Source organism: Talpa occidentalis, unplaced genomic scaffold (genome assembly GCF_014898055.3).
Source record: "Talpa occidentalis isolate TD23 unplaced genomic scaffold, MPIMG_talOcc4v2.1 talOcc4.10, whole genome shotgun sequence".
NCBI lineage: Eukaryota > Metazoa > Chordata > Mammalia > Eulipotyphla > Talpidae > Talpa > Talpa occidentalis.
Genome location: NW_023600993.1, coordinates 78,436,689 through 78,448,847, shown reverse-complemented (window position 1 = coordinate 78,448,847; position 12,159 = coordinate 78,436,689). Strand labels below are relative to the sequence as shown.

Here is a 12,159-nt window from a genome sequence, read left to right as displayed (position 1 = left end):
TATTTGTATCTCTTGGTGGTTTTAATCTGCATTTGCCTGATGACTGATGCTGTTGCATTTTTTTTCATTTGCTTATTAGCAATTTATCATATTTATAAAGTCTTTGTTCAAGCTTGACTTGTTTTCTAAATATTGATTTATAGGACTTTTGGGGATACTATTACTATATATCAGATATATGTATATATGAATATTTTCTCCTAGTCTATGGCATACATACTCATTTTATCAATGTCTTTTCATGAGCAAACATTTTTAATTTTGACAAAGTCCAGTTTGACAATTTTTTTCTTCTATATTTAGTGCTTTCTGGCTACCATCCAAGTAGTACTTTTCTACCTTGATATATGAAAGATAGTTTGGGCTTTTATGTTTAGCTCTATGAGTCATCTCAAATTAATTTTTTGTAGATGGTTTGAAGTGGGTGTCAAATTAATTTTCTTACATAGTTATATCTGGTATTCTCACACCATTTGTTGGGAATTACTACCTTTATTATTGATTTCTAGCACAATATTTTTTAAAAAATTGTACTAGTCAGAGAGATATAAAAGTGACTTTTACCTTTGGGCTATCAGCTGACCCCCTGGGCCTCATAGACCATCCCCAACCTAAAGTCTTACTCTTCTGTTATTTTCTAAGCTAATGCTTCCACAGTAACCTTGAGACTTTCAGAATTTACTCTACTCATAAGGTGTGAGGATTTATAAGGCTACAACTTTTTATAGTATATATAGCTGTGCCACAGAACCACCAGCCTCTTAGGGCTATTTAAGTTAAATTAAAATTAAATCAAACAAAAGATTTAGCTTTTCAGTCACAGTAGCCACAGTTTAAAAGCTCAATAGCCACATATAGCTGTTGACTACCTTATTGAATGATGCAGATACAGAATATTTCCACCTTTTCCAAAGATGGTGGGTGGTACTAGCCTATAGAATAAGAAAGGAGGCAGGCTTTGTACCATCTTATAGTATATTTTAATGAAACTTATTTAGCATTGATAACTGTCATTCAACAGCTACCTTTCCCTCCTTGTTTCTTTCTTGTCCCTTAGTGTGCCAAGGTGCTTTAAAACCTTCCCTCCTTTAAAACCAGTCAAATTAAAATTCCTATTTCTGTGCTAAGATGTACTGTCACAACCAATTCTTCTGTACATCTAAAAATACAATAGCTTATATCTGTTCTTTCCTATCTAGAAGAAAGTATTTCCCTAAATGTCCCTGAAATCATTCTTTTCTGAAGCTTACTTGGTGGTGACCAATTTAACTTTTCTCCGTGGTTGAGACTTCTGACTTCTCCCCGCAGGGTGCCACCCCGAGGTGAATATTTGTCTTTTCTCTCTTTATTAAAGTTGTATTTCTCCTTAGCATTTCTACCATCAGTATTAAACTTTCAAAAAGTTGTAGGTTATGACTTGTAGGCCTGTCTCATGCTAACATGTCCAGTGGTGAACTTTGTTGCCATTTCATCATGAGCAACCACACAGGAATTTGTGAGATTTTCTCTCATTGTTCATTGGGCATGTACTGACTCTGCCATTCATGTCTTTCAGTGTGGGAAATTCGCCGTCCTGGTGGATCTTCATGTATCACCAGAAGGTTCAACCAAAGATACCAGCTGGTTTAATGAAAAGAAGAAAGAGGTATCACCAAACTTTTTTAACTATTTATATGCAATTAGCTATTGCTTGAAAAAATAGCTCCTCTTGGCTTTCATTTTCCTATAGTGGACAAAAACTGAGCAACACTTAACCCTTGAAAAATAATTGTATTATTCCCCATGACAGAGATACCCTGTTTTTTTCCTTCAGAAACTGACACATCCATATACGTTTCATATACTACTCTTTGTTTTGGAGTAAGGAGTTCTTTATATTAAAGAAGAAGTTAAGGTGACTATTGCAGTTAAGTAGATATTTTAATTTGACTGGTTTTAAAGGAGGGAAGGTTTTAAAGCACCTGGAACAGGTGTGGGGGTTCACATAGGCTGATCTTTCACACCTGTCTGAAACCCTCAACTTCCGCACTTTCATCTTCTACCATCCTTTTATTAGTGTGAGCCTTTGACAACAAGTATAGAGACATTTGACATTGTGGCTTCTTTCTCTGCAGTCAATCAGTAAAACAAATAGTCACTTGGCTGGGAGTATCACATTTAACTTCCAAAGGCCTCAGCCTCCCCATCTGTAAAAGAAGGGGTTCCAACAGAGACTGTCTTACCCCTGGCTCTCTGTTTCTGCAGGCACAATTGTTGTTGTGTAGTGTTAGAAGGTGCATCTAGCTCATCACATGCCCTGCTTCCTTTTCAGATTTCTGCTCACTAGTGGCAGGGAGAGCAGGCAATGACTTTTACGTAACTTTGAAAATATTAGAACACTTCGCCTCCTCCATGATAGTCATTTGTTGCTATTTAGAGGTTGAAATAAAAATAAGTTTACTGAAGTTGTTGTGTGGAGAAGAAACTGGTGATAGTGGCGCACACACTCACACCCACACCTAGATACTGTGACAACTGTTTTCAGTTAGCTTCAGCATCTCCTATGCAACTCACCTTCATATAATTCCAAGCTTTGGCTCACCAACACATGTCCCATGATCCAAAATAGTTTATTCATTTCCCCAGAGTGACTAATGTTCACCCAAGGGGACTTCACCCATAGGACTTCTGACTTGACTTACATTAACAGAATTTCTAGATTCCCTCATTCCAGCCCCAGATTTCCCTCTGTTGTTTCCCAGCTTTGCCACCTCTGCCTTAGACTTTTGTTGTTGATAGTCAGTTTTGCCAAGAGTCAGTTGATTTAGGCTTTACAATAAAGCTATGAGTATGTGAATCACCTCCTAGCCAAAGCATGAGGCTAGATTTTTCCAGGGTGCCACACACAGCTGCACTGCTCCACCTAGTACCTACATCCGGGCAGCAGGGCATGACTTAGCAAAGATGCTCAGTGCACGATTGAACCTGCACAGCTCTGCTGCAGTGGCAGCTGCAATAGGCAGATCCTGCCAGAATTGAACTTTCCTCTCAAAACAAAGTTCACAGTTTCCTTTTTTACTTTAAGTTGTTCCTTCAATGACATTAAAACTGCTGTGGGATAATTCTTGTGGGGTGTGTGTGTGTGTAAGATAGGAATTGGGGAAAGAATATGACTTTAGCCTGTAGTCAATGTCCCAATGCCTTTTTCTTGTGATTGGAATTTCATGAGAAATCAATTTGATTGCATTTTAACAGTCATTTTATACAGTGAAAGTCTCTCTCTTTTTTTTTTTATATAGAGAGAAATAACAGTTTTTTTTTCTTTTAAAGATTTATTTATTTATGTATATAAGAGCTGGGGTATAGGCCAGAGATGCGGGGAGTGAGAGGATTCACCAAAGACAGAGTGGGGAACAGAATAGGCAGACTGACTGAAATACACTGCTGAGGGGAGCAGCAGGTGAGACAGGAGAGGTTTGCTTCACCATGTGGGTTCCTCTCTGGCCCGGTGGGGATCAAACTCGTGCTGCAGAGGCTGTGGATTGCTTCATAGTGCGGTGCTTAACCCCTTGCGCCACCAGGGAGGCCCTACAGTGAAAGTCTTAAGAATATCCAGGCCTCTTCAGAAAAAGGAACTACTTATATGTATTAAACATATGTTTATTTTAGCCAGCATGAGTCGTCTTTGTACCCAAACAGTTGAACTCAAACTGTTCCATCTGTAAACTTGAGGCAAACATGAGCCCCTGTTAGCCCAGAGACTTCATGTGTAGCTCTTTCTTTTCACCAGTTTTTACTTGCTCTTCTTGTCTGCTCCTCCAGTTTAGCTAGGAATTTGTCTCTTCTTGTATTGCTCTGGTGATGAAGAGAATTCCTGTCTAGGTGTGTGGTGTCAGCAGCTGTTAGGGTATCTTGACTGCGCATAGTCCACCTTTCACTCGTCAAATCTGACTCATGGAAGGAAAGCCCCATAACTATAGGGAGAAAGTTTATGTGTATGGGTCTTTGTTTTATTTTTGTCTTACTATTTTTAGTTCTAACCTTATAGGGCATTTATGGCCAAATTTTAACAATCCTTGTTTCCATGTATGTCTTTCACATATTTTTTAGCTCAGTCATAGTTGAACCCTGCATGTGAAGCAAAATTCTTTAATTGTTAAAACAACAGTATGAGGCAAGGCTGCTTTTTCTGTTGTGTGAACAATGCCAAAACACTCGACTGTAAATGGATCTCTCTGTATTCCAAAAAGCATTGCATCTTCAGGCTGCAAAATGAGAGCAGGAGAGAGGAAACCAGTGTTGGGATTTTACCTAGAAACACCCGTTTGTGAATTAAATATGAAGGACCCTCTATATTGTAGAATCTGTATTTACATAAAAAAAAAAGTGTCACTGTCATTGTCTTTCGAAGCACAAAGCACGTTAAAGCTGTTCTTGTTTTAATTTATGAAGATTCTAAGAGATCAACCTGAGATGACATTACAAAAACCAGTGAAACAGGTTTGAGGTGACCTCGGAATCTCTGGAGACTTCCATAGTCTTTGGGACTTGAACCAGAATTATCGGTCCTTACACATCAGTTCTTGATCTAAGTTAAGAAATGCAGATTTGTGTGCAATTTTTCCTTTCCCTATATCAGGTTACATTTTATTTTTTTGGTTGTGTAGTTAAAATGGACCATGTCTTCCTTTCATGTGGCTGGACTTTTAAAGTTTTGTTTTTCTTTTCATAAATAAAACCAACATATAAAACAATAGACAGCTCCAGAAATTTGCTGCTGGTACAGTATGTTGACATTGAATCAAAACCATGTGTTTCTCTAGTCTAATAAATATTAATCTGCATTAAGAAACATGAGAATTTAAATTATTTTCACCATAATATAGGTGAATATTATGTGTAATTTTCATAATAAAGGGACATATATATTATCAATAAGAGTGGAAGAAAATCAAAATACTGATTCCCAGTTCTTTGTTCAGCACATCACTCGGTGCTGCAGGTGTGTAAACCTGAGGCCAAAAATGAATGGTGTTTAGATGAAAAGAATTTTTGGAACCAAGCTTCAAAAGTGAGAAATTTTTCAATGTAAATCACTGTTTCTGATTCCTTTTAAACAAATCGAAAGAGCTAGTGACATTGTGCCTTGTATTCTCACATTGTGACAGTCCACTGAGCCCTTGAGGGGCTTCCCTCTATTGTTTGAGGTCAAGAGTCCCTCTGAATATGTGTGGGCTCCTTTCTTTGCCCACAGGCCCTACCTGTCCACAGTGGGTATGTCTATGGGTCCCTTGTCACCAGCCACTGTTGGCTCTATTTGACGTCTCTCTATTTGTCATATATAACTGATTGATATTTATGTAACAAGTCATTACCTTAATGATGTCATCATTTTGTCTCACTTTTTTTAAGATTTGTTTTATTTATTTATGCATATAAGAAGTGGGGTGTAGGCCAGAGTTATAGGGAGTGAGAGGATTTACTAGAGACAGAGTGGGGAATAGAACAGGTGTATCTACTGAAATACACTGCTAAGGGGAGCAGCAGGTGAGACAGGAGAGGTCTGCTGCACCATGTGTGTCACCTCCCTGGCTAGGGATTGGATTCACGCTGCAATGGCTGGTGATAGCTTGATAGCACTAAGACTTTAACCTATGCGCCACCAGGGAGGACCTCACTTTTTTTTTTTTCCATGAAAATATTTTTATCCACCTCTTAGAGGTGTGAGACTGAGGCAGAATGAATTAAATGAATTCCTCAAGTCACAGTGTGAACTAACATAGTTTTGAACAAACCTCAGTAGCAAATTTAAATCTGTGGTGTTTTCTGTGACTACATGTTATATTCTTTTCATTATTGGTGGCTAAATTAAATACAAACAGGATGAAATGTTCAGTGTTGGCTTTTTAATATGCACAATGTTGACCTTTTTTGGCATTTTACCGAATTAGAAGCTGTATCTATTTTTTCAATTTACTTTAGGAAGTCTGTTTACTGTTAAAAGAAACCATTGATTCAAGAGTTAAGGAGTACTTGGAAGTTCGTAAACAGCACAGACCATCAAATACAGAATTCACAAGATCCAGTCCCTTGTCCTTAAAAGGTAGGCACAGAGTACTTTGATTTTGGATAAAATTTCTGCTTTGTAGAAACAGCAATTATGTTTGACTCTGACTGTCGTGTTAGTACAGTGATAAATTTAAAAAATATGTTCCAGTGAAGATGCTCTGTTTGAGTAAAGAAAATTAACTAAGAAAGCCTTGAAGGGGCCTCCCCGGTGGCGCAGCGGTTGAGCGCTGGGTTGCGAAGCTGCCCGCAGCCTCTGCAGCGCCGGTTCGATCCCCGGCTGCTCCCCGACCACCGGAGGAGGGTCCCACATGGCGCGCAGACCTCTCCTGCCGCCCACTGCTCCCCTCAGCAGTGTACTTCGGTCCTTCTGCCTGCTCTGCTCCCCGCTCTGGCTCTGGTGAATTCTCTCACCCTCCCAGGCTTCTGACTGTACCCAGTGCATGTATAAACAAAACAAACAAACAAACAAATAAATAAATAACATGCCTCTATAAAAAAAAAAAAAAAAAAAAAAGAAAGCCTTGAAGGGCTTTTAATGGTAGACAAAATATCTACCAAAAATGGTAGACAAAATGGTAGACAATGGTATAAAAATAGGAAATAAAACATTCCTATGGAAACTGTAAATTCTTAAAAGGATTTTTTTTTTGACAAGTAGTCTTACAAATGGATGCACATTAATACTGACTTGATTTGGGGTTTTATGCATTTTTAATTTTTCATTATGTGTCACCCTATTTCAGAGATTCTCAGCTAGGGGTGATTTTTTTTCCCAGGAGACATTTGAACAATGTCTGCAGACAGTTTTGGTCTGTCCCACTAGGATGGGAACAGTGGTGGGGAATTACTGGCATCAGTGGATAGAAGCCAGGGATACCACTCAATATCCTACAATGCACAGGACAGCCCCTCACAGTATTATCTGGTCCAAAATACAAAGGGTACTGAGATTAAAATATCCTGCGCTATTTCCTAATAACTCTTTGAGAATGGTGATGCCTTTGAGTATTATGTGAAGAAGCTAAGGATCTGTAAGATTAAGAGACATCCTCTTGAGAACAGAGATTATCTTGTTTATTTGGTATCTTCTACTCTTACCTCCCAACCCCCATATTTAGCCTAGTGTCCGATACACAGATTCACTGATACGTTGAATGAAAGAGCGTTGTGTGACAAATGACAGACCCTAACTCCAAATCCAGCTCTTCTGACTCCTAGCCCAGTGTTCTTTCCACTATGTCTTCGTATTTTTAACTTTTTTACTTTAAGTCAGCATTTCGTCACACTCCTTATGGTACAAATATAGTCAATCCCATGTTAGTTGTCAGAGTACAGCAGTTGACTGCTGTGAAATAGGTTATGCTAATGCAGTACATCTCTAGAAAATGAATTGTAGCCACCTTTGAAAGCATATGGAATCCGAAGTGTTCACTTGAGCACAGCTGATTAATTTTACTCAAACTGAAAGCCTCAAACAAATGATGTTTTCAGTCCAAACAAATATTGTATTAGACAATACAGTAGTCTGTTTTTTCACTTGTACTAGTATAAATCATAGGAAAAGCCTTAGGAACTTGCATCTTTTGTACCCCAGCAGACCAGGATAGTCTACTTTCTCACTGGTACAAAAGGAGGTGTTGTCAAGGCCCTTTTCTCCGACATGGTACTTAACCAACCAACCTCAACCAACCCTCCTCCTTGCCTTCCTCTCCTGACTGAAGAAAATGAGAGCATCAATTTCTCAGCTTCTCTATCAGCCAGAACACAGTTCTGGCCCCTTTCCTGGGCCCATGTGGGCAAAAATAATTTGTTTACAGACAGAAAAATAATCTTACTGTACATATCATTTTATAGCCTATTTTTCTAGCTGCAAGTCCTTTAAAATACATCATCATTTAAGACTTTTTAGTTTTATTTTGATAAACTATACATAACATAAAAGTTACCATTTTCACTATTTTCAAGAATACAGTCTAGTGGCATTAAAAATATTTACATTATTGTACAACTTTCACACTATCCATCTCCAAAACTTTTTCCATCATCCCCAGTTGAGTTCTGTACCCATTAAAGAGTAACTCCCTGTCACTCCCTCCAGATCCTGGTAACCACTATTCTACTGGTGGCTATATGAATTTGACCACACTAGGTACCTCATGTAAGTAGAATCAAACGGTATTTATCCTTTTGTGTGTGGCTTCTTTCATTTGATTAATGTCTTCCAAGTTGATCTGTGTTGTAACATTTATCAGAATTTTATTCCTTTTAAAGACTGAACAATATTCATACACACACATATCTATACACAAACACAGACACATAAAAACATGCCATTTTGTTTATCTCCTTATCTGTCAACGAATAGAGGTTTGTTTCCACCTTTTGGCTATTGTGAATTATGTGCTGTGAACGCTGGTATACAAATATCTGTTGCAGTGCCTGCTTTCAATTCTTTAGGAATATACCTAGAGCTAAAATTACTGGATCTATATGTTCAGTTTTATGAGTAACTATTACACTCCATTTTTTCAGTAACTATTATACTGTTTTCCATAGTGACTGCACCATTGCATATTCTCCCTAACACGGCCCAAGTATTCTAATTTCTCTGCAACCTTGTCAACACTTCTCTGTTATTTTGATAATAACCATCCCAGTAGATATGAGGTGGTATCTCACCATAGTTGTAATATGCTTTTCCTTAAAAAGTAGAGATGTTAACCATCCTTTCATGTGCTTAATGACTATTTATGTATCTTTTTTGGAGAAATATCTATTTATGTTCACGGCCCATTTTTTAATTAGGTTGTTTATTGTTTTTATAGGGTTCTTTATATATTCTGGATATTAATATCTCATTAGATATGATTTATACATATTTTCTCCCATTCTGTGCATTGCCTTTTCGTTTTCTTGATGTTGTCCTTTGTTTTTTTAAATGCTCGACATCACTTCCTTTTTTTTTTTTTTTTAAGATTTATTTATTTATTTATGCAAGCACTGGTACAGTCAGAAGCCCAGGAGGGGGAGAGAATTCACCAGAGCCAGAGTGGGGAACAGAACAGGCAGACTGATGAAATACACTGCTGAGGGGAGCAGCGGGCGTGGCAGGAGAGGTCTGTCACACCATGTGGGACCCTCGCCAGCGGCTAGGTATCAAACCAGCGCTGCAGAGTCTGCGGGCAGTTTCTCAGCCCAGCGCTCAACCTCTGCACCACCAGGGGAGGCCCTGATTTTGTCCTTTGACATAACAATTTTGATGCAGCCAATTTCTTTTTCTTTTGTTGCCTGTGTTTTTCATGTTAATATCCAAGAAATCATCACTGAATCCAGTGCTTTTAAGTATTTTTCTTCTCAGAGTTTTATAGATTTAGCTCTTACATTAAGGTCTGATACATTTTGAATTAATTTTTATATGTAGTTTAAGGTGAATGAGGGTCTAGCTTCACTCTTATGCATGTGGACATCCATTTGTCCCAACACCATCTGTTGAAAAGCCTGTCCAGTCCCCTGCTAAATGGTTTTAATAACCTTGTCAAAAATCATTTGACCATAAATGTGAAATTTTATTTCTCAAACTCAATAAATGTTTGTACAGGTGATAAATTACATACCTGGTTGTATCATTCCTCCTCCTAGTACTAGGCCTGCCACAACTTATCTATTCTGCCTGTCTCCTCTTGTCATTCATTTTCCTATTTCCCACAAACCAACATTCTTTATACTTCTGCTTTTACATTTGCAGATTTCTCTTTTGTTTGGAAAATACTATTTAACTTTTAAGACCCAACTGAAATATTACTTCTTCAAAGTCCTTCTCAGTATTTGTCACATTGGAGTATTATTGTAATCAATTTATCCAACTTTCTCCCTCATCTTTAATAGTAAAGACTTGATTCTTTTCCTTCCCCGGAATATCTCTTCTTCTCTAAATTATCCGGCCTCTTACCGTTAGATCATAAACAGATAACTCTGCTTCTGGTTTTAGGTGCTCAAACCTCATATTAAGTTGCTAACTTCCAAAAAGTAAGAGCTAGTGCACCCCTATCTACCATAAGGTTGCTTTTCACAAACAACTGGGTATCATGTTGTAGAGTGCGCATACATGCGGGGCAACTTGGACAGGAGCAGTGGCATACTGTCTACTTATATTGCTATTGACAGCATCACTACAAATGGAAACTGAACACACACCATTTCTCTTTCCTCAGAGCCAAAGACATCTCTCTAAACATTCATCTAACTTGCCTGTTCTCAGCTGCTCCCATAATCTTACTTAAATGTCTTCTTCAAAAGCAATTTCAAAGCCGCTTAACTGTAAGGCCTTACTGATTTCCTCCTCAGTATATGTTCTCTGAAAATAGAAAGAACTGTCATTACCATATTGGTGGTTTGGAGGAATGTGGGTGGTTTATGTCTTTGTATAAATTGAGTATCTCCTCTCATTTGCATGAGTGTCACACATTTTACCATTTCCAGATTTGTGTGACAGTGTATGTCTCATCATGGCTCAGATATTTAGCACACAGTGCTGGGACAGCTGAAGTGTGTAGACTGTTAACTCTACTGATTACTCTGAGTTTCCCTTCTTAAAAAAGTAATATAAATGACTTTGAGGCAATTTCCTCGTATAATTTCCCATATAATACAAAGTGTTCACAAATTCAGAGAGACACTTGCCAGTAGATTCATCTTTTAGAAGTCATCTGAAATGTTATTTCAATAGATTCAATAGGAATTAGTGTTGTGGGCCTCCCCAGTGGCACAGCAGGTTTAGCGCAGCACTGTGAAGCTGTCCGCAGCCTCTGCAGTGCGGGTTCGATTCCCAGCCAGCCAGGGAGATTCCCACATGGTGCAGCGGACCTCTCCTGACTCGCCCGCTGCTCCCCTCAGCAGTGCTTTTGGTCCGTCTGCCTGTTCTGTTCCCCACTCTGTCTCTGGTGAATCCTTTCACCCTCCTGCACCTCTGGTCTGTACCCCAGCTCTTGCATAAATAAAATAAATCTTTTAAAAAAATTAGTGTTGTAAGAAAGTTTTTTTGTAAAGATTTCACTGTCAATTTTACCTCATTAATATTTCCCCCCTTAGTCTTGCCAATATTGGGTGTTACTAGCACTTTTAATTCCTGCCAATCTGACAGGCCAAAACTTTGGTCTGTTTGTCTTATGGCATAGAGAGCCTTACATGGCACCCTGAACTTTCAGCCCCAGTTCATGGTACCCTCTCTGTTCCAGTGTTCCTTTGAGCACTAAAGAAGCAGAGTTATGGGGATGGAAAGCAAACTTTTGCTGAGGTAGTCACTTCCCACTTCCACTTTCTAGTTCCAGAAAGCAGATACTCTGGGCCAAAGGAATACATTGTTCTTCTGGTCACAACACATAATATGTTTTTCAGGACTTTACCAGTCTCACAAGTTCCTGCCTTGCAGTTTGTATCATAATTGACTTTTTAGCAGACCTTTCCACCAATGTATAAAGCCAGCTGCACTTGAGCCTTGCTTGATTGCACCCTGAATTGCATGAGCACACTGCCTTACTTTGTAAAATCAGTTCTTGGTCACAAGTACTGTGGGGATGATGGTAATAAGACCTTCAGTAAGTCCATAGATGATGTAGCTGGCAAAAACATGACAGACATTGAGGATATGCCCAAATCCTGAATAGGAGCTCATCCCCATACAGATAGTATCGCTTCCTCTGTGATAAATGAAACCTCATATAAACCACCCACCACTTCTGGCCCATCTCTTTATGATATGAGAGTTGGTGGAGAGGCTCAGATTAATTGTTCTGGATGACAAATTGAGCACTTGGCAGAGCTCAGCCTTGGTAAGGCTGAGTCTATGTTGTTGAGCCCAAGAAAATGTTCATCCTTGCATCCTGATCACATGGCTCATGGGTCCTTTGAACACGTGATTGGACAGCTCGGGGGAAAAAGACTGGCTACCATCATGGGGCAGGTCATCTTGTTCAGCTTATTCAAAGAATTTCTCCTTAATGGCACCTTACAGGGAATGTTCATATAAGATACAATTGTTCTCCCACACTATGTAACCTTTCCCCAAATGTCCTTGTCACCAGTCCTTCTGGGTTCCTGTCAACAAATAAATAT

General features: G+C 38.8%; 1 protein-coding gene across 1 annotated transcript in view; it reads left to right on the top strand.

Annotated features, from left to right (window-relative positions):
• The window catches only part of SLX4IP (SLX4 interacting protein), a 181,280-nt gene that overhangs the window by 105,861 nt on the left and 63,260 nt on the right, over positions 1 to 12,159 (top strand). Inside the window, 2 exon segments of the mRNA XM_037494675.2 lie at positions 1,556 to 1,645; positions 5,962 to 6,082. Coding sequence (XP_037350572.1) covers positions 1,556 to 1,645; positions 5,962 to 6,082 — 211 coding nt within the window.